This window comes from Rattus rattus, chromosome 1 (assembly GCF_011064425.1).
Source record: "Rattus rattus isolate New Zealand chromosome 1, Rrattus_CSIRO_v1, whole genome shotgun sequence".
NCBI lineage: Eukaryota > Metazoa > Chordata > Mammalia > Rodentia > Muridae > Rattus > Rattus rattus.
Genome location: NC_046154.1, coordinates 94,698,279 through 94,721,714, shown reverse-complemented (window position 1 = coordinate 94,721,714; position 23,436 = coordinate 94,698,279). Strand labels below are relative to the sequence as shown.

Below are 23,436 nucleotides of genomic sequence, written 5' to 3'. Positions count from 1 at the left end.
ACATAAATACAGTGAAAGGTAGCTAGGAGAACTCAGGAACAACTGTCAGGTCAGTTCAAGGTGTCTGTGGATGCCTAGTTCCAAACAATGATACCACTGATACCGAAGATTGCACTATGTAACTGAGTTTAAGACCACTCAGCTAACCACTTGACGTCTTTGAACATTTTCTCAATATACAGCAGTTTTCACGATTGTCGGTCTACTCCTAGTAGAAAGAGTCTAACGGGTGCCACAACTATTTACTTTGAATAGTCAGGTATCCATAAAAATAAGACTACAGCATCCTCTTACTAGGCAATGAGACATAGGACAAGAAGGCGCTAAAGGGCCCAGGCTGCAAATGGCAAACCCTTCCAGAAAGAAGAAAAGAGAAGGGCCAAGATGCTCAAGAGATGTAAAAGTAGAAGAATCTCAGTCAGAAACCAAGTCTGCGATACACCAGCTCAAGAGATTGCTTCATGGAAAATTCTGACCAGATAACAATGAACAGACTTGGAGATAACTAAACATTGTATTTCCAATAACACAGTATTTCCACTGTATTTTCCAATATCTTATCCCTGCAGAGGACAGCTTGAACACAACAGGAGAGAAGAAACAGGAAAGTCATCTACTCCCAGCCCAGATCCAGGCTGGAGCTCCTGAAACCAGAGAAGGGCCCTGAGGAGGTAAAGACAGTTTTGTGAAAGGGGAAGTTCTCCTGAGCAAATGCCAAGGTGATGGACACCTGACTGAAAGCCAATCTGTAGGCACATATCACGTCTCTGTACAGCACAGCTGCAGCATGGAGTGGCAAACTCCTGGCAAGTTTTCCTCAAAGCATGTGCTCTGCTTCTAGGACCTCTTAAAGATAAAGGTCTTGAAAACACCGACATCCTTCGCTAGTGCAACACTGAATGTGTCTATGAACTACAAGGAAGGTAACTGGATGCCACTGGAAGGTAGTAAGAGCAGCATAACCCTTGTCCCTACCTGATGGCCTCTTCCACAGACTGGCCGATAATGTTAGAAGAAGGGCCTGGCTGAGAGAGTGGTGTCAGGCTTATCACCCACTTCACTGGCTTGTAGTACTCATCACTGGAACTTAACAGATAAAACAGTGTGGTCAGGAAAATTATCTGCAAAACAAAGGACAGATCTCCTGAAAATCACTTTTATAAACCTATAGAAGATATACATGCGCAAAAGCAGAGCCCAGAAAATGCTGCAATATACAATGTGAAATACAATGTGTGGTCTCTAAACACACATACCAGAGAAAGCACGAAGTTGAGAAGAGCAGTGCCACTGTAGAAGAGGATGGTCAGCAGGGTGGTGACTGTGGTAAACAGCAGGCTCACGTTCCGGCTCATAACAATCCACAGAGACTCCAGGATCTGATGGAGAGGGAGAGCAGGGTCAACACTAATCCTCATATAGGGGACAGCTACAGCCACGGCTTTCAGTGCACTGTCTTACTAGCCATGGAAAAGGTAAAAACTTTAAAGACAGAAAAAACATCCACAAACATTTATGTTCAATAGTAAAGAAAATGACTAAGTAGTTATAATGAATTTACTCCAAATAACACTTAAAATAGTACCGCAACTACCAAACATTTCATTCTATTTCAATCTATTATGCTAGTTTTATTTGGTTAGTTTGGTTTCTCAAAACAGAGTTTCTCTGTGTAGCAGTCCTGGCTACCTTGGGACTCCCTTTATAGACCAGGCTGGCCTTGAACTTATAGCGATCTACCTGCCTCTGCCTCTGCTTCCCACATGCTGGGGTTAAAGGTGTGCACAACCACGCCCAGCTTCTATTGTGCTATTTTTAAAACAGAGTTATTATATATTCTATGAATTTTAACTATAAAAATAGAATATACATGTATGTCTTCAGAAGATTATTGAGCATGTGGGTGCTTCCTCCTAATGAAAACACAAAGCAAAAGGATCAGGAGGATGTGTTCTGCCCCAGCTATTGAATGTCCCATGAGCAGTGCTGTGAAGGAAGCGATGTGGACAGCTTTACAGACAGAGGAGCTCAGTCATACAGGGCTGCTGCAGCTAGGACCAGAACCCTAACATCTGCAGTTCTCTTTGGTGCCTTTCTTAAGACAGCAGCTCTGGTCCAGTCACATGCTCACATTATGACATGCAGTCTATGCAAGGGCTGGCCATTCCTTCCCCACCTCAAATGCACCATTTATAAGGGACATTCTATTGCCTTCAGAATGTCTTGCAAGCCTCAGCTCAGTCTTTAAAAGAGAATTCAACAGGCGGGCTTCATTTACAAAAACTCCTTACAAAAAAATCTTGAAAATGCTTCACTATGCCTACAAAAATATGCACGATTAACTGTTTGACCTTGTGGGATAAAGAATGAATGAACAAAGCCACTGATTCTAGAGACAATGCCTGTATTTGTAATTTGGCAAGCATATTTTTGGGGCCTCAGTCACTCTGGAATTTATAATAAAAAAATTTACATAGTTTCTGAGTCACACAAATAGAAAACACCCTTCTGAAACTCTTAATAAACCACCATAATACAGCAATTGTAGGCCGGGAGGCTCCAACAACCACCAAGTAACCTTTTTTATCTGAAGAAATCAACTAGAGACAACAGAGAGGACAGTTCTGGAATGTTAACTCAATCATCAAAGTCGAGTTTTAATTTAATCACCAGGCTTAGAAAGGAGGGCATCAGCAAAGGCAGGATCAGTAAGAAAACTTAAAAACAGATTTGTAGAGGTAAAAATGCTTCCCAACTCAAAAATGGCAAAGTAGGCTAAAACATTAGTTAGGGCTGGCATCAGTTTAATCAACAGTGGCAACATAACCAAAAGATGCCTAGAACAGAGTCCCTGGCCATGAAATGTAAGCCCAGAGAGACTCACACGCATTAAGCGACTTGGCCACAGATGGCGGTTAGAGCGAACAAGGGGCCTCGGCATCCTCCTGCTTTGCTGCTTCCCTTCCGAGTCCACTACCATCCACTCACCCTTGCTCACCCACTTGTCCTCTCGGGTACTTCTGAGCCTTGATTTATGGAACCCAAGAAGCACAAAAACACAACACTGCATGGATGCAGGGGTCAAAGGAATACACCTCTCTCCTCTAAAGATGGGGGTACCTCCTATCAGACTAGGAGCCTAGAGGCACTGGCTACAAGCTCTGATCCTTTCTGGTTCATTTTCCTGCTCTAGCCTTATAAAAAGGGGACTGCACAAGATGTCTCAGGATGCTACTGCAGCTCTGCCGCTGTTCTTTAAGTTCAGAAATAGTGAAGCGAAGCTTTTAATGTACCTCTTTGTATTAGTTCAGTTGGCAATCTAACACTAGGCTGTATTCTAAAGTAGTAATAAAGAACTTAAAATCTAGTCAGAGAACATGGAGACACAGCTCAACAGTTAAGAGCACTGGGTGTTCTTACACAGGACCCAGATTCCATTCACGGCATCCACAAGTGGCTCACAAGCACCTATAACTACAGCTCCAAAGGATCTGATGCCCTCTTCTGGCCACCACAGGCACTGTATACATGCATGCAGAGAAAACTCTAAGTACAATAAAAATAAATCTTTAAAATTACATTCATTTAGAAAGACTGAACATCAATCTTGGAAAAGGTAAAATCTATTCAAGTAGCAAATAAGGGTGAAAACATTGACCTAGGAGGAATCTGAGGAATCTAGGGAAACCTCCATGTCTTCTGAAGAACCCTGGGGAGAGCTGAGATGTGTGGAGCAATAGGCAGGTACATCTCCATGAAATTGAGGCTAGCCAGGGCTACAAAAAACACCCAGGCCTCAAAAAGTAAGCATAAGAGACAAATAAAGCAAAGGAAAGAAACAAAGAAAAGTGTGAAACAAAGAAATCCAGAGCTCTCCTGAGGAGGAAAACACGTTCTAGAAGATAATGCATGCTCTATAAGAACCCGGTTCCTCAAACAAACAAGGAAACTAAGTGTTAATTGCTTTAATACATTGAGTTTATAACTACAACAAGAGCAATTTTATTGCTTCTCTACAGAACTTGAGGAGAGTTAAATTAGAAAATATTTATAAAACATCTAGCACGATATAAACTAGGTATTTGTGTGTGGACATACATGTGTGGAACACCTGTGCCTGTGTATGCAGGAGAATGGAGGCCAGAGGTGTCTTCCTCATTCACTCTCTCCGTCATTTTTAAAGACAAGGCCTCTTACTGCACTGGAGCGCATCCATCAGACAGACTGGTTGTCCAGCACAGCCAGATAAGCTGTCAGTCTCTGCATCCCACCCCACCCCCACTCAGCACTGAGGTTACAGGTATGTTATAGGTATATGCTGCCACCTCTGCCTTTTACATAAGTGTTGAGAGTGTAGGTCCTCGTGATTGTACAGCAAAGACTTTTTCAACTAAGCCATTTTCCTCAGCCCCCGAAAATAGTATTTTTAACACATTTAAGTATGTTCATGTTATAAAAATTTTTTAGTGCCTAGATAAACATACATGTTAAAATCCTTGAGAACTTTGGGCTAATAAAAGCAGAGGGAAGGGATTATCAAAACAGTTGGGCACACTGTCGAGTGCCTGTAATATGGAGTACTTGGGAGACTAAGGCAGGAGGATTGCTCGAAGCCTCAAGTTCACAGACAGCTGGGAAACATAGTGAGTCCCTATTAATTAGTAAGCTGTTAATCAGAACATAAAAAATGAAAAGACATCACTTTTAAGATTTCATCTCAGATTGTGGCAGCACCTCAGCTGAGAGGAAAGGAAGCACGTGAGTGCAGGGCAGAGGCTGAGGGAGAGGTGAGAAACCCAAGAGAGTGTCGGAGAGCACTCTTGGAAGAAAGTCACGTCTTTACCTTCATCTTCCATATTTGGAAGCCAAAAGATAATATCTAAAATGGCAAAACAAGAAAGAGCATGATAAACATCACTTTGGCAACCCAGAAGGAAACACCCGAGAAGGCCGTCCAGCAGCAGACAGCCAGTCCCAAGCCTCACATGGGCGGCTTTCAACTATGTTCCTGGATCACTCTGCTCAGCTGCAATTCCTTAAACCTTACTACTGTGAGTCTCTACTCATTTTAATTCAATGAGAGTCACATGTTTATTCATAAGAAAAATCTTCTGTGAAGTCACATGCCAAGACACCTGACAAAGTGGCTCTGGGAAATGATGGTGGTGATTAAGGTTCAACAGTGGGGTAAGGATGCAAGGCAGATGGAGTCGGTAGAAAGCGAGTGGTCCTAGCCTTTACACTTGTCCCTCTAGTGTAACTCCACCCCTACTTCCACGTATCAAGGGATGATATGTGGAAACCAGCAAATGTGGTCTGTCCGTAATGTCCAGCTAGGGCACTCTGCTGACCCTGAGGGATGCGGGCACCCATCCAAGACCCTGAGACCACAGGCTTGTTCATGTGCTCAGGAGTCAGCACTGGCAAACAACAGAGGGCCAGACATGAAGGCTCAGCTTCTGGACAGCTCTCTAGTTTAATCACAGCCTGCACATCCCATGGTACTACTAGAAGCAGGGTAGCTGAAGACACTGAGGAAAGAAAGGCTGGGGTTCCTTCTGTTCTCATTTCCAAGTTTAGTTCAACCAACAGTAACCACTGCATCTTACCGACAGAAAGGTCTCGATGTTCTCATGAACGAAGGAGGCAATATCTTGCCAGTCTAAAATATCTCCCAGCCAGCTGTTCTGACGACTCACGTGCATCTTGTGCCCTTTGTGCCTTCCAGAGTGTGTCACGTTCTATGGAACAAGGCAGGTGACATGTAAAACTCCTGTTTTAACACACCTAAAGGATAAATGCCTCTTTTGTTTTACACCTGCTTACAATAATTCAGTAAGTACTCATCTATGGAAATCCTTGCAAATTTAGGACACTAAGGAAGAGTTCCACCTAAAGGCTGGTAGCCTGGTATGTCTGCATTCACACTCCAGGGACTGTGTGTGTCTAGGGTGACACAACTGCTTCCCTCCTAAACAGTTAGGAACTCATAATACCTGTGTGCACAGCACCCAGAGCACGCATGTAAACCTTCACCTCCTTCAGTACCTCTACCTTTTCTTGGTTTCCTACCTATGCCTCTTTCTCCTTCCTTAATTATCTACACAATGTAACAACGTAAGAGCAAAGAGAAGAGACAAAAAACCAAGAAGGAATGTGGTATCTAATTTGTCTGTCTGGAAAAAATTTACATGGGCAGGAAACAGTAAATTTGAAATGGAAATGAACAGACAAAATGAGGTTCAAATTCAGAGGCAAGTTAACATTTTGTGTGCCCTTCCTTTCTTCCACCTGAGCACGGGCGCTCTACAGTCTGCTACAAGGAGGTACAGAGAACACCAAACTTTCCCATGTACAGATCTGTCCTCGAGACTCTGGCACGCCAACAAAAACATGGGGCTCAAACAGCGTGTGTGACAAGAAAAGCTATAACATGTTAAGAAGACCCAGAGTGAGCAGAAAAAACTAATGAAACCTTTCTAACTGCTCAGCTCCTCAGATGGAGTGAAGTACTCTAGCTCACATACCAATGCTGGCTTTAACACTCACGTCTTCTCCACCAAAGTTATTATCCCCTCAACTCATCGCAGGGCAAGACCACACGTGCAGAACACGTCACTAAGCAGACACTCAAACTCAGCCACCCTCCCTGGCATGTTCTTCCTCTCAAGTTAACCCTGGGGAATCAGCAGCTCTGCCACCACTGTTCATACAACATGGCTCTCAGCAGCTCACCAGACACGGCGTACAGAACCAGCTTAGCAGAATCCACTGTTTTCCAGACACTGTTTATACATAGTGGAGGCCATACTTATAGCATAAGCAACACTGAAAATGAAAGTCTCTGAAGTTTAGATCTATTTCTGTCTCCTCAAAGGGAAGGGTTTTCAATGTCTAGAATTTACCAGTTCCGAACAATAGCCACTAAACACAAGTGGCCACTGAACACTTAAAATATGGCTCACACGAAATCTGAGCTGTGCTGCTGGTGTAAAACACACTCAACGATAGAGTTCCAAGACTTAGTTACATACTGATTTTGTTTTTATAAGGTATATCCTGAAATGACAGCGGGAACACTGAATTAAATATTATTAAAACTAATCTCATCCATTTTTGGTTATTTAATATTCCTATCTGTGTTTAGTTATTTAATGCAGTTACTAGAAAAATACCACATATGTGGCTCGTAGAAGCTTGGAGTGTAACAGATCAGTGATAGACTTTGTGCTTACTAACACATAAGATGCCAGGTTCAATTCCCATCACCATAAATAAATAGATGTGGCTTGTCCATCTATATTGCCCAGAGTTACTGCAGAAGAAGACAATACATTATGAGCAAAGGATGGAATACTGATGCCTCGGAGACTAACAGGTTTTGCCAAAGAGACTAACCACCAATGGAAGCCGACACTGACCAAAGGTTTAAGTTCTTGCTACTGGAAAGTGAAGTAAAACTCCAAAGTTAGTAAAGTCCTAGAGCAAAATGGCATTCCTATTACTATGGAAACCAACCTGAGAACTTACCTTAACAAACCAAGAGTGATACAGTCTGTCCCACAGCTCTAGAACTTGCTTCTCAATCACAGCTGTATTGTTCACCTTATCTCCTAGAATTTTGTGAAGCTAGAAAAAAAAAAAAATACAGGTACAATCTGATTAAAATATTAAATGATTTAGTATGAGCAATACATGCTGGGTCTTTGTTTTGTGGTTTGTTTTTATGCCTCCAAGCTCCGGTCAATTCCTCCATCTTCTCTCTCATCCTCCCTCCCACTGCTTCTCTTCCTAGGTCTCGGTACCAAAGAACAATACAAACGCAAACACACTTAGTGACCTCCTTGAGCTTACCTGCCCAGTGGAAAACCCTGTCCCTGCAAGCCTAGAGCTCATCTCCTGTGTTTAAGTCTTGCATTACTCCTAGTAGTAAGGGCTGCTTGAGTAAAATTTAGGACCTTACAAACGAGCACAAATCTCTTCCTGAGTCTGCTGAAACAGGCCAGGACTGGCAGGACAGACTCTGGGAATCTGACACAGACCAGTGCAACTTACACTCACTGTATTATCTCAACCTTATTTCCTTATTAGAGACATTTCTAAAGATCAGAGGAAGGAGCTGAGTGGGAGATCACTTGCCTAGCATGTGCAGGACCTTGGTTCAGTCCCTAGCACAAGCAAAAAAAAAAAAAAAAGGATTTAAGAGAATTTGATTTTTGTATGTTTAAGTGTGCAGGAAGACACACTCATATTCGCAAATGAGTAACTCAATGGCGACACCAGGTGCCCCCAGTCACTCTCCACTTCACTTTTTGAGACAGGAGTTTCAGTTAACCTGGCGCTAGCTCACCAGATTCAGCTGGACTGGCTTCAGCAGCCCAGGAATGCTCCTGCCCCTATCTCTCAGCACTGGGATTGCAACGCGACCGCACTGGCTTTTCCTTTTGTTCATTTATTTTGAGACAAGATCTTTCTCGTTTTAGTCTAGGCTGCCCTCCAACTCAGAGACCAGCTGCTTCTGCCTGCACTGGGATTAAAGGTGTGGGTCGGGCTTCATTTACATAGGTGCTAGGGATCAACTCAGGTCTTCAGGTTTGCCTGGCAAATACTTTACAAACTAAACCATCTCTCTAGTCCCACAAAACAATTTTAAAGACAAGCATTGGTTGGTAGTTCCATTTCCTTAAAATAACTGTTTCCATTTCTCCCATTTCTTCTGTAACTTCCTATCCACTTACAAAGATGAAATAGAAAATCTGTGTCCTTTGAATCATAGCATTCCATCTCTAGTGTTTGTCACCATCTTGCATTCAACAGTGTCATATTCATCTATTAAATTCACTGTACTTGGTCACACTCACAGGAGGATACAGAAACAGGTCCTATTCTTAAGGCAGTCGGCATCGTCACAGTTTACACTTCGCATAACCAGTGTAAAATGAAGGAGTGAAGACCAGCCAGGGGTGCTGTGCACTGCCGACACCCTAGGGAGTTGTGTGACCCGTCTGAGTACTACTGGACACCACTTTCCCCAAGGCATTATGAATTTTAGATAGGGACCATTATTTGTCCTTCATTCCTTTAGTGATGAAATGCTAATTCTCCAAACTGGTTTACAATATGCATTTAGGTACTTTGCCCACCTCATGTTGGCCTTAGTTATCTCTTCCATATCTGCTGCAAATATCTACCCTCTTATTAAAGTCTCATAAGCCAGACACAAATTATTCATAGTAAATATAAAAGCCACCTATCTCTGGAAAGCATTTTTACAATTTTAAATGGCTTTTACCTACATTATGTGATCTTTGTAACCACCCAAGAGTGAAGAAAAAAATGGCTTTGTAGGCTGCAGGTATAACTCAATGGAGTTCATGAACCAGCTCAGACCAGTACCTCAAAGGCACTGTGTCAGTATGGGAAGAGGAGTTTTAAAGTGTCTATGAAGTTTATGGTCCCTGCTAAGTGTGCAGAGTCAGTACTAAAACTGTTTAAATAGGGAATGGAAGTCTATCCCAGCAAACCTACCATTAGGGAGGCTGAGGCAGGAGGATTATGAGTTCAGGCCAGGCTACTCTATACAATAAGACTGTCTCACAAAATGGAAGTTCTCTGATGTTCTTTCAGGTATAGCCTGTGTGACCGATACACACGAGGAACACCTCACAGAGGTGCTGAGCACAAACACCCACACTCCCCTTGGTTACTTCTGTCTCTTAGCACATGGCTGTCAGATGTCACAGGCCTCCTATCACCAACTCTCCACATCAACATCTAAGATCCCCCTAACCAGAAAAGGCCTAAAGTGGTCAGTCAGTCTCTAGAGACATTACCCAGAGTGGCCAAGAATGCAATGAAGCACTACCCAGAACACCCTCCTGCTGAACACCAATACACACTGCAAGACGCCAGACGGCTGGAGGGAGCCTCCTGTGCTCAGCACCGCTCCGCAGACCCCGAGGCCTGAGGACGGTTTGACCCCTGCCTCACCGAGCCATCCGCTCTGCCACAGCCTTCCTGTCCTCACACTACCTCTCCTGCCCTTCAACCACACGATCTCACTACCACGCAGAGCCTCGGAGGAATCTGCCCAGGACAGGCTCCTTTCCAAGACCTTCACTCTCTCCTTGGTGTCCTGGTAGAAACGCCGCTGCTGTAGAGAATGCTTTGAACATTTAACTAGAGCACCATCCTTGAAAAGACTCAGCGGTTAAGAGCACTGCCTGCTCTTCCAGAGGTCCTGAATTCAATTCCTAGCAACCACATGGTGGCTCACAACCATCTGTAATGGGATCCAATGCCCTCTTCTGGTGTGCAGGCATACATGCAGACAGACACACACATACATAATTTTAAAAAATAAACATTCTCTTTGTGGGCACAGCAGTTTTTCCTGCCTTCAACCCTTTGTAGACATTAGCTCTTGTAAACCACTTCATGAGCACAAGCTAGTTAAGGTTTAAAGCTCACTGAAGTCACACATGTGGTATCAATGTATTTTTAACTACTACATTAAGGTATAACTCGTACCTTACAAGCTACTCATTTTAGCAGACAAGTCAACAGCAGTATGCATGGTTATAGTTATTTAGCCATTACAGTTTTCATCACCCATTAGTGATCACTTTCACTCCTCAGAGCACCTGTCTCTGGAACTCACCGCTCTATTCTGTTTAGAGACTTGCCATTCGGGGTATTTCATATAAAAGGAATCATATGGACGTGTTCTATGACAGATCCTCGATCACTACTGTGCATGCTGAGGAGTGCCACGCACACATGGGAATGACAGACACTTTTAGAGTTGGTTTTCTTCTTCCATCATGGGGCTTCTGGGACTCAACCCAGGCCATCAGACTTGGACAGCAAGTGCTTCAGCTTCACTACTGAGCCACCCCACCGGCCCATGACTATTTTTTTTAACGTAACGTATTTTTACATATTGTGACATTTATCAGTATTTCTTCAAACTTACCACCTTCAAGGCAAACTCACAAGCTGTCCTATGACCTCTACACCTCTCCCTCCCCATCTCTATCCTCTATCCCCTTCACACAAGCACACACATAGTGAAGCAATCACATGCCACTCACACACTTCACACTAGAAGCAAATTTACCACCTCAGACGGTATCTTCCTACCAGCTGATGAAATGCGAGGGATAATATATACTATCCTTCGGTCTTCTAAGTCAGAACCAAAAGTATTTAACTTTTGATACCAATGTTTTCACTTTTTAGACTCTTGAACAAGAGGTTACACAGTTATTTCTTTCCTGTAAATAGTCTGAAATTTATTTGTTAATTTAAGATTTATTTACCAAAATTCCTTTAATCTTCTTACCTAAAAGCCAAGAATGTCAAAATAAAAATTTCTCCCAAATAAATGAATCAGAATAAAATGCTATGATTTTATCAAAATAACACATTTATAAAAAGCTACAAGAAGCTCTGCAGAAGCTGACTCTTATTCCTATGACAGCTCAAAGATCTGTATACACATTTCTCTCTTGCTTGATCAATTTTTCCAATTATCGTCATCATGTGCCAATTAATCATACTGTCTTGGACAGACATAATAATGACACTGACAAGCCTCCTCTCAACTCTTAATGACCGCTTTCTCATAATTCGGGGTGTTACTTTGTGTTGTTTTGTGTGACAGGGTTTCTCTGTATAGCCCTGGCTATCCTGGAACTAGCTCTGTAGACCGGGCTGGTCTCGAACTCAGATCCACTTGTATGTTAACTGCCTCCCAAGTGTTGGGAGTAAAGGCCACCAATGCTCTGCAATTTTACTGTTTTATTTTATGAGTGTTTGGTGCTTGCAGAGGACAGAAGGTGTTAAGTCTTCTGAAGCCAGAGTTACAGACGGCTGCAAGCCAGTATGCAGGGGTTGGGAACCTGACTCGGGTCCTCACATGAGCACAAGTGCTTATCCCTCTCTGGCTACCTCTATAACATCCTGCTCCGAGTTTTACACAAGAAATTAATTGCTTATGCAATTTTGGGGTACATATTTCAGAGCCTTCAATCTTGTCAACACTTGTATGACCCTATCACTTAATCATAACAGGGTTGAAAATTAACTGTATTCTCTTGGCAGTATTAGGAGAGGGATGCACCCCGAGTCCAAACTGAGAAAGTTATTCTAAGTCCAACGACTGTCTTCCCTCTACCACTCTCCCTTCACAAGGCTCCACCCCTTTAGTCAAGTTCATCTCAAGCGCGAGCACACTCGTGCCTCTGTATCTTCACCCCACAAATAACTTTTTAAAAATACACTCTTCCTTGATCTGCCATTCTTCCTATGTTTATCTCAAGTACCACCCAAAGGCACTTTCTCTAGTTCCAGCCGGATACACAGAGAGAAAGCTACGTCAGAGCAAAACAAGGATTTAAAGTCAAGTCACCAGTGTGGGGCAAATTCACCACATGGCCACCTGGAAGGGATAAAACTGTACTGTGAGACGTCCTCACACTACTACAGGAAGGGAAGCCTGGGCTGTTAAATCAACCTGGAACCAAGCACAGTGAGCAGCAGATACAGATACATTGCTGTGTTTGCACAACTCCCTTTTCCTCCACAAAGCCTACTGACCACTTAAGTTCCGTGATCATCCTATCCTAATGCACAAATACATGAGATCTATCTTGAAAGAAAGTGAGCAGTCAACTTCTCTAGACTGCTCAGTGCTGTCCTGAAAGTCTGTTCCACTATGGCACTTGCCTATCTGTAGATGTAAATGTATCTCAAAAATGGAGTCTCTGCATATCTTTTATCAAAGGAAGAAGCTGCTCCTGTGAAAAGTTCTCCTGCAGAGAAAGGCACAAGAAAGGCTCATTTCTTACCTTGTGAGTTATCCATTCCCGTCCATACTGATATACATTATTTGCTGCGGAATTAAGAGCTCTTTGGACCACCTGAGCCTCAGGAAGCCAACTGACAGAAAAGAAGAAAAAAGAAAAAGCAAAGAGTCCATTTTCAATATATTCTTCTAACAATGCTTTGAATTAAAGCTACCAATAATAAATTATTGATTGATCACTACCACAGAGAACATATGATGCCCAGGCCTGAAGATCCTGACCCTGACTCACGGCTTTGCTTTATAGCCCGCTAAGATCAAGACCTATGCTGCCAACCTACCTCCCAGCCTCTTTTTCATTCTATTCTGTCTGGTTCCTCTGGTCACACATTTCCTAGTTCACCTGCTTAGTCAGCTGAGAGGACATGATTCTGGAACACTGAAATACCCAATATCCAACAAGATTCTCAAAGTATGGGTTATGGACAACCAGCACTAACCTTCCTGGAAGCCTGTTAGAGATGAAAATGCTTGAGCCCAGTTCCAGACCTACTAAAAGAGAAATGTGTACCCTAAGAGACCCTGCAGATGTCTGAGACCCACAGACCTAAGGTAATGCAGAACCAAAATATCCAGAAATTAAAAGGGTGATCTTATTATTTTCAATCTATTTCCCACCCATCTCTTTATATAGAGTCTCTTCACAAAAGTCTGGCCATATTAAGAACTGCAGCCTTCGAGTTTCACTTGTTCTACAGTAAGAGGCCTCCCCTATACTTCAGTCAAGAAGCCTTTTCATATATATACTCGATGCTTTCCAAACCCCAGCAGTACTTTGTATACTCCCCAGGCTGTCCATCAGTGTTAGATACCTATGGAATAATGTTAGTATGCCCTGGGTAAAGATTATCCTTGTAGTTTTCAAATGCCCATTTGTGTGCACCCATATCTGGTTGCAATTCTTTTTTTTTTTCTTTTTTCTTTTTTTCAGAGCTGGGGACCGAACCCAGGGCCTTGCGCTTGCTAGGCAAGCACTCTACCACTGAGCTAAATCCCCAACCCCTCTGGTTGCCAATTCTTATTTTGAGACTCTCCTATTTTGTGTAAACATTGCTCCCCAATTATTCCCTGATTGGTCGATAAAGCTATCTGATCAGCCAATAACTGAGCAGGGGAAAGAATAGGGCTGGATTTCCTCACGGGGGGTGCGGGAAGATTGAGATAGAAACGGGGTGTGGGGTGGGGGATTAGCCATGGGTAGAGAAACCAGGAGATACCATGAGAAAACAGCTTGAGCAGAGAAAGCCATAAAGTGCAAGTATCTCTGGGATGTTGGCTGGGGATAGGCAGACTATCTTAGAGATTAAAACAGTCACACTGCTCAGTGAAGGCTGGCTTAGGTCAGCCTGGCCTTCACAGCAGTATCCTAAGTACTTCCTCACCACAGCCTTCAGCTTATCAAGGCTCTGGCAAACCGTACTCTTCTCTTCTACTGGAGCTGCACCAATGAGTACTGGTCCATACAAACAGATGCGGAACTAGGTCACCCATGCGTATCCTTTTCCAAAACAGTATTCTTACTTGGCCCACTCTGGGTGATTTGCTAGAGTTTCATTAATCAGACTACTTGTGACTTCAATCATGTGTACACTCTCTTGATGTACCTATAATATGAAGAGAAAAAAAATGTCATTCAAAATGTCTTTTTCTATTATTTTTATAGGATCAAATAATTATATATCCTGGCTTTTATTAATTTAGAAGTAGGTATTTACAAGTTGCTAAACATTATACACTGTTTTCAAGAAGCTCAACAATCTGCCTTCCAAACACAAAAAAATCCAAACACAACTCCTAGACAACTAGTTCCCAGTGTAGACCTAAGTACAGATTATGTCCGTGCTGCAGCTTCATATGCAGCACCAGCCCTGTGCACAAACACAGCGAGTCCACAGATGCGCAGACAAACGAGCCAGAGCATGGTCTGTGTGTTCTACACAGAGAAGCCGCCACTGGCTGGCCTGGCTTGGTGGTTTGAATAAGAATTCAAATTCCCCAGAGGCTCACAGATTTGACTGCTCAGTCATCAGGGAGTGGCACTATTTGGAAAGGATCAGAAGGTGTGGCCTTGTTAGAGAAGTGCGTCCCCGGCCGTCCCGGGCTCAGGCTCTTCTCTGCTGTCATGGATCAGGATATAGCTCTGCGCTCCAGTACTATGCCAGCTGCATGACGAGCTATGCTCCACACCATAAAGACAATGGACTAAGCCTCTGAAACTGGAATCAAGCCCCCAACTAAGTGCTCTCCTTTGGAAGAGTCGCCATGACCATGGTGTGTCTTCACAGTAATAGACAGTGACTAAGGCACTTGCCCAGTAACTAACAAATGAGCAGGATACAGACGGGTAAACCAAGTCAAGAAAATGGGTTTTTTACCACTTTAGTTTTCCTAAAGTTTACACTTCTTAGAAGCTGCGAGGTGCTATTTAACATATCGACCACAATTTACTTCAAGCTAATACTGACTTACACGAAGTAACTGCTCATCAATACAGCTTCATTTCCAGCCCTTTCTTTGTGCTGTGGTATACATGTACACATAACATACATGAGGAGTTCATCTGTCTATCACAATGTACAACATGTTTTCTTTAAATAGTTACAGAATCTAAAGAGAAACTAAAAGGAGGCGCTGAGAGATGACTCACTGGTTAAGAACATATGCAGCCTTGCAGAAGACCCAGTTCAGCTCCCAGCACTCATGTGGAGACTCATACCTATCTATAACGCTGGTTCCAGGGGATCCAACGCCCACTCTGACCTCTGAGGAAGACTGTGCATACACATGCACACAAAACAGTCATATACATAAAATAAAAACTAAAAAAAACTAAAATAACGGGGGAAAAGATCTGTAACATTTCCATATGCCCAAGTATTAGCCTATTCTCTCCTATGGAACCAAGGAATCTGCAGCTCGGTCTCTTCAACTGGAAGCCATTTGTCTGTCTAGTTGTTTTAAAGATAAGGTCTGGCTATGTACTCTGGGTGGGTGACTGGTGGGGCCCACTACCTTATTTTAACTCCCTACAGAACACATCTGCCATCAGTTAGTTCTGTCTGCTGTGATTTATCTGGAATAGTTTTATTTTGCCTTTACTTTTTGAAGGGGAAGAGAATCAAATGGAAACTGAAGCCAGTGTCTTGGACAACACTGCCATACTTCCAGCTCCTTAATCTTTATTTTTCAAGAAGAGATTCATTAAACATAAAATTTCTGTTGTCGGGCTTCTTGTTCTTCGTCTTTAACTTCACCCCTTCGTCTTTTCATGACTGCTCAGTAAGAAAACTTGTCCTAACTGTTTTGTTCTCATGGTGCTGCGGTTACCTCCACCAAGGGGTCCTCTTTGTCTCTGGCTTTCAGCAGCTTCCCTGGAGCGTGCTGCGGTATGGGTGTCTGTGTTCATTCTGGGGGCTGTTGAAATCTTTGGCTATTGTGAGACTCTACTTCTTTCGTCTTTCCCTTCTCAGCTCTTGGCATGCCAACTGCATGCTACTAGAAGACTGGCTTGCGTCTCTGAGGCTCTGGTCACCTCCAACTAGACTTTGCCATTACTTTACAACCATGACACTGTTGACTTTTAAACATTCCACACTGACAACAGACAAATGAGTCTGCTCAAGTCCAGCTTAGTGAACCAGCAAGTTTAACATGTGGGTGAGGGTCCCCTAAAAGAGCATGGGCAACTATAAAGGCAGCTACAGCACCGACATGAAAGGTCGCATCCCTGTCTCAGTCATGAACTCCTATATTCGCAGGCAGAGAGCTCTGAGCGCATCTGAGGAGCTGCCTCATTAGCCTAGTACAGAACAGAAATGGCCACACTGCGCCTGAAGGATGGCATTCCACAGCACACACCAAGAACACAGGCCACACAGAGAAAGCAGACAAAAGAGACTGCACCAAACATGCAAACAATTCCTTCAGAAGAAGCTGCAGAGTTTTGTTGCAGAATAACTCAAAGCTAACATGACTCTAACTGATCATTTTCCAATGGCTTTAAGTGGCATTGGTAAGAACTTGATAGTTTTACTCTTGTTTTCTGTGGAGAGGAAATTACTCGACAACCTCAGTCTGATGTTGCCCCTAGGATATCCTAACGAGGTCAAACCAAAGGACTTTCTGAGGAAGTAAATGTATGACAAAGGTGTATTCCAGACTGGGGGTGAAGCTCTTCACTGAGCCAGGAGAGTAGAGCTGTCACTTACTGAACAGAGGAATCCGGGAAGAACAGTTTCTGATGTTACATTTGAGGAACCTATTAGCCACTCAAGTGGACACTGTCTTGTATTCCAGAAAATGGCACCTTTACTGGAAAAAAGAAAAGCCAGAGACCAAACAGGGCTCCCTCAAAAGTTCAGTCCACGTAAATCCTAGACAAGAAATGGTTCAATCCCCACAGATAAAGCTGAGGGAAGCAGAACGCACTGCAGCGTGGAACAAGTAAGGAGCCTGACAGAAGAGCACAACCGAGGAAACGGGCAGAAGGTCTATGCAAAGGAACAGATGGACAAAGGGACAAAGAAGGAAGAGAGCCAATAGACAAAATTACTGAGAAGTCCTGTGTAACAGCCACCTCAGGTAAACATGGTAAAAAGACAGAGAGCTCATGTCTGTGCAGTTGCACGAAGTGACTGCATGTGACTACTACCTGGAGAACAGACAGGATCAGCAATGAGACAGACAGACAGACAGAAGTGCTAATGGAGTCTGCTGCAGGGGAGAAAGTAAATACACTGTAACTGCCTGACTGAAGAACAGAACTTCCGAGTGGTGACAGCTCATGATAAGCGCAATGCAATGCCTTAGCAACTGTTACCCTCGGTCATCTACTGGTGACGTTACTACGACACTGCAAGACTGTTAGAGAAGTTTTGATGGCCATTATTTCATGTAAGCTTCACCATACTCTGAAACAGAACACCAAAATCTGAAGTGGAGTCAAACAGATAAATAAGGATAAGAATGCACTGAAAATGTAGATGCACTCGGCAAAGGCATCAGAGCAAAGGTACAATACAGCGGTGCTTCTTGAGGACATCAAAATAGGAAACAAACTACAGCTGAATCTGAAAAGGAAGAAATAAAGACCCTATGTGAGCTGCCACACGTACCGAGTGCGACCTCCTTCCCTTCGGGAGGGAAGGTTAGTGGTCACAGCTTTCTGAGAGTCCCCTTTGGGTCCTGATGCAGAGAGAGCAATGGCCACACCATGCCCAGAGGACAGCATTTCAAAACAGACACACAGCACAGCAGCAAAGACAAAAGCAGGTACCTGGACTGCACCAGACTTAAACACCCACAGGAGACCAGTGAGGCAGCAGGGAAGGAGCTAACGTCAGTGCAATGTACGCCTCTTCATGGAGGTGCAGAAGACTGGGGCGGGAGAGCCACCTGAACCCAGGGGTCTGAGGCCAGTGTCTGCAGCGCTACCAGAAGACATCAAGACAAGAACCCCGGGGAGGAGAAAGAAGGGCACTGTACTAGCTGGATCAGGAGCTACCACACTAGTTCAGAAACCTCTTATTCTATGGCTGGGAGCAGGGATTATTTTCAGGATCCTTTTATAAAAAAAAACTGCACTTTCTGCTTAAGACTCAATAACCAAATAAAATGTATACAAATAAGATTTAAAAAGAAAGCATTCTAGGCAGACTCACAGAAAAACTACAAATGTACAAAATGGAAATAAGTAGGCAGAGGTACTTCTGACAAGCCAAATGATATTTTCCATTTGCTTCTGCTAGCCTCTTCTGCATACGCAACCCAGCAACAAGGACTTTGTTATAAAAGAATACTGGTTAATGTACTTTACCTTTGCAGTCAGGAGAAGGGCTAAAAGAAGGGTTCCTATTACTAGCAAGAATATGATGAAAATGCTAATAATTTTATCTAACATCTTCTCCAACCAGATGATCATCTGCATGGAAATAAAAGAGGAGGATTACTTATTTTCAAAGTATCACTTAATAAACACATGTGTGTACTCAAATATCACAAATACAGTATACTCAGCATTGCAAAACAAGCAACAACATACCGACTAATGCAGTAAAGCTAGAAGCAACTTTAGAAAGTTAAGTATTAATTGCTGCTGTTATGTGTGGAGTTCACTACTGTCATGGCTATGTAAGGAGAGTCAACCAGAATTCAATCAGTCCACATGTACCCCTGAATTCCCGCTATGCTACACTCACACTTCAATCTCTAACTCATGCGGCCTGGTAAATACATTCCCAGAACTAAGACACTCCCTCAGTTGAGCTTGTTCATGAGGCTGTCTTCTTATCAGCCAACATAGATGGCTTGACAGAGGGCATGTTCCTTGTAAAACATCTCCTAGATGACACAGAGAGCAGGAGCAACAACAGACAGCATCTACATTCCAGTGGGTCATAAAGACTGTGAGTGTTGATGTATGTAATACTAAGGCAGGGGTAACAGCAGATTCAGAGTAACGGCTCCCAGGCACCAGACCTTGGGAGGTGGGTGCGCTCTACTGAGGTGGATAGTGGGCAAGTGAGTAGTTTTTTGTATTTGTTTTGTTTTTTAAAATGAACGTATGTTTAAGGCTTTAAATTTTCAAAAAGCTAAGTGTATGTGTTTATTTACTTGGGGGTACACACAGCTGCTGGTATGGGATCAGAGGGCACGGAAGATAGGTTCTCTCCCTGCGCCGTGGCTCTCCCAGACTGAACTCAAGTCACTTGGCCAAAGGTGCCCTTACCTGCTAAACAATTACTGCAGTTCCAGGGCTTTTAGATTTAGATATTTCACAGTAAAATACATGTTGAAGTCCTGCTATTCCACTAGAAGCTTCTATTCTATTGGAAACACAGGCTCTGTGACATGATTCTAACTCAATGAAGTATATAACCCGCAGCATAATCCCTATTCCTTAACTAATAATTAAGTTTAAGCTTTCCTTAAAATGTTGTTTGACTGACATTCTATCTTTACTGGAAGATCTCACTTTTTTACAACTCCAATAATCCTACATCTTAAGCACATTTTGGCTTTAGAATATGTAACAATGATAATTTCTACACTTCCTGCCATGCAAAGCCACCATTTAAAATTCAAAGTTAGACTTAATGAGATCAATGCTAATGTGCCACTGTGCCCTTCAACCCAAGCATGAGCTATGATACTGCTTAAGTTATTCCTAATTTAAATTGAATTATGCTCACTATACAGTTAGTCAAATTGCTAAAAGCGACAGTTTTTTTAAAAAGTGCACCTTTTATTATTTATTTGTTCAAAGGTTAAACTCTTCGAGTCTCCCCTGAGGCTCACCGGTCCTCACTTAGCACCAGTGAGCTCAGACACAAAAAGTTAATCTGTGATGTTGACATCCAAGAGCTTCAAACAGAAAAGTTAAGCATCAATGCATGCTATCAAAGCATCAGAGACAATGCAGAGAATTTAAAAAAACAAAGAAACAAACAACAGGTTTCTAAGGTATGGAAGGTCAGGTGTGTTACTGTGAAGATAAGTTCTAAAATCAATGAACGGAGAGGTTCGCACATCAGGGGGCTCCTGGGGCAGGCAGGTCCCTGGGGAAAGGCTACCTCACTCCTCTCTAAAGCTCTACAAACCAGGAATATGGGCTGTGTAATAAACACTAAGTTTATTTCAGAGTCACAACCAGATTTGTTTCCAGGAACAACAGCTTGTAAAAGTACAGAAAACAGCATCCTTAATGGCATGGTTTTAAATGAAAATAATCTGAGAAAGCATGGAGCCCTAACCTCCCGCCAGGTGGCATTAACATTTAAACCTTGGCATTCCACTCATAGCCCCACCAGTTTCAAACTCAGACTTCACAGCTTAGAGCAGAGTCTTCCTGACTCCAGCTTAGTCAGAAACGAGGCTGAAGGCTCCGGAGACTCTTGTCCTTCCCGACCTGCTGAATATGAAGGGGGCGCTCTTGCAGAGGGCCCAGCTCAGTCCCAGCACCCACACGGTAGCTCCACTGTCTATAAACCAGTTCAGGGAATCCAATGCTCTCTTCTGGCAGCATCAGGCATGTACATAGTGCACATGTATACACCATGCATACATACATACATACACAGACATATGTAATGCAGGCAAAACACTCAGACACTTAAACAGGCCAGTAGAGGTGAATGAAGGAAAAGCAGCAACTGCTGAGTGTGTGAGTGAAAAAGAGCAAGAGAGACATGGACAGAGGCGGCTGGGTCTCTCTGGAGTGTGAGACGATTTCTTTCCAAGGAAGCTGATCTTCCCCTGCCCATGCTCACACTGGGCAAAGGCAACAAACTACCACCATACTGCTGGGCCGTGGAACACACATGGTCTCTAGGAATTTCTCCAGTCTTTCCAGGCCATGACCAATTAATAACCTTTAAGGTTTTGTTCTTAAAAGAAACTGCTTTAAAATGCTGTGGTAAATATTTTAAATATGAAAAGATGATGTACTTTTAAAACTTAATTACACTAAGCTCTACTCTAAAACTTCTACTGAGCCAACTGGCTTTGCACATCAAGCCTTTAAGGAACTAGAATTCCTTATGCACTGCTCTAGAACACACACTCTGCTTTTCAGCATACATAAGGCTCATAAATTAGGTTTCCCAACTTATTTTTAGTTCACTGAGGTAGAGCATATTAAACTTAATGAATTTATTTCTTTCTTATCTTGAAGAAAATTCACACCACAAAATTTCAATACACCCCAACTGGGGAAACATACATAACCACTTTACTTCAATTAAAGTTAACAAAATGTATGTTACACTCTGTCTCTGTCTCTCTCTCCATGTGTCTGTCTCTTTCTCCATGTGTCTCTCTGTCTCTTTCTCCATGTGTCTCTCTGTCTCTTTCTCCATGTGTCTCTCTGTCTCTCTCTCTCCATGTGTCTCTCTGTCTCTCTCTCTCCATCTGTGTGTCTCTCTCTCTCTCCATGTGTGTGTCTCTCTCTCTCTCCATGTGTGTGTCTCTCTCCCTCTCCATGTGTGTGTCTCTCTCCCTCTCCATGTGTGTGTCTCTCTCCCTCTCCATGTGTGTGTCTCTCTCCCTCTCCATGTGTGTCTCTCTCCATGTGTGTCTCTCTCCATGTGTGTCTCTCTCCATGTGTGTCTCTCTCCATGTGTGTCTCTCTCCATGTGTGTCTCTCTCCATGTGTGTCTCTCTCCATGTGTGTCTCTCTCCATGTGTGTCTCTCTCCATGTGTGTCTCTCTCCATGTGTGTCTCTCTCCATGTGTGTCTCTCTCTCCATGTGTGTCTCTCTCTCCATGTGTGTCTCTCTCTCCATGTGTGTCTCTCTCTCCATGTGTGTCTCTCTCTCCATGTGTGTCTCTCTCCATGTGTGTCTCTCTCCATGTGTGTCTCTCTCCATGTGTGTCTCTCTCCATGTGTGTCTCTCTCCATGTGTGTCTCTCTCTCTCCATGTGTGTCTCTCTCTCCATGTGTGTCTCTCTCCATGTGTGTCTCTCTCCAAGTGTGTCTCTCTCCAAGTGTGTCCGTCTCCCCGTGTCTGGCTCTCCGTCTCCCCGTGTCTGGCTCTCCGTCTCCCCGTGTTTGGCTCTCCGTCTCAGTGTCTGACTCTCTGCCTCCCTCTGCCGGTCTCTGTCTCTGTCGGTCTCTCTCGATATATAGATATATAGATGTATCTAGACTCTACATATAGATAGAAGATAGGTGGACAAGTAGGCATGGATGATAGAGGCATACCGACATTTATACATAGATTGATGACAGACAAATACACTCATGTCCTATAAACACTAATTTATAAGTAATCAGGCATATACGACCACATACATGTGGGAGTAGAGTATATTTTATACATTATTTGCTTGCAATAAGTTTAAAATCTCAAGTGATGCCAGGAAGGGAAAGAAGAGGGTAAATTCTAATCCCCATATTTAAATGTCATATCTGCATCTAGCAGTGTATGACAGTCTGACATGCTCATGGCCTGAATTTGACCCTCAGTACCACAAAAACAAATACAAATAAGTAACTAAAAACTGAAAATTGAACTATGTGCCTTCACCTATACCCACATCTTTAAGGTTTGTTACAGTTTTTATTGAACCTGAGTCTTGTGTGTAAACAGAACACATACACATGATGCCACCTCTTGCAAACCATGTCCTAAGGATCTGAAAGCCAAATATTGCTCTATCTTGACTAAATCTCAAAGGCACAACATTCCTTACACCTATAGACTGGCTTTAGGAATTTATATGAAATCTGCTTTTTACAATCCCATGCCAATCATGGAAAATGGTTCCTACAGAAAAACTTCATACATGACTCATGAAACACAATTTTGCAGGCCATGACTACAGGTTGTCATTCATAAATAAATAAATAAATAAATAAATAAATAAATAAATAAATAAATGTTTCTGCGACACAGGAGTCCTAGTTAATTTTTGTCACCTTGACACAAGCTAAAGTCATTTGAGAAGAGGGGACCTCAATTGTGAAAATGTCGCTACCGGACTGGTTTGAAGGCAAGCCTGTGGAACATTTTCATGACTAGTGTTGACCTGGGGGGTGGGAGGGCCCACTGTGGGTGGTGCCATCCCTG

The 23,436-nt window shown here is 43.0% G+C and overlaps 1 protein-coding gene across 3 annotated transcripts in view; it reads right to left on the bottom strand.

Annotated features, from left to right (window-relative positions):
- Tmem245 (transmembrane protein 245) overlaps positions 1-23,436 on the bottom strand; it is a 66,045-nt gene that overhangs the window by 17,252 nt on the left and 25,357 nt on the right. For 2 of the 3 annotated variants that reach the window (XM_032903839.1, XM_032903845.1), the window contains 7 exons: positions 18,684-18,788; positions 14,390-14,472; positions 12,852-12,942; positions 7,531-7,629; positions 5,610-5,741; positions 1,257-1,379; positions 976-1,121 (listed from right to left, as the gene is read on the bottom strand). In XM_032903839.1, coding sequence (XP_032759730.1) covers positions 976-1,121; positions 1,257-1,379; positions 5,610-5,741; positions 7,531-7,629; positions 12,852-12,942; positions 14,390-14,472; positions 18,684-18,788 — 779 coding nt within the window. Of the gene's footprint in view, positions 1-975; positions 1,122-1,256; positions 1,380-4,843; positions 4,880-5,609; positions 5,742-7,530; positions 7,630-12,851; positions 12,943-14,389; positions 14,473-18,683; positions 18,789-23,436 lie in introns of all 3 variants that reach the window. The other variant, XM_032903831.1, reaches the window with a different exon arrangement.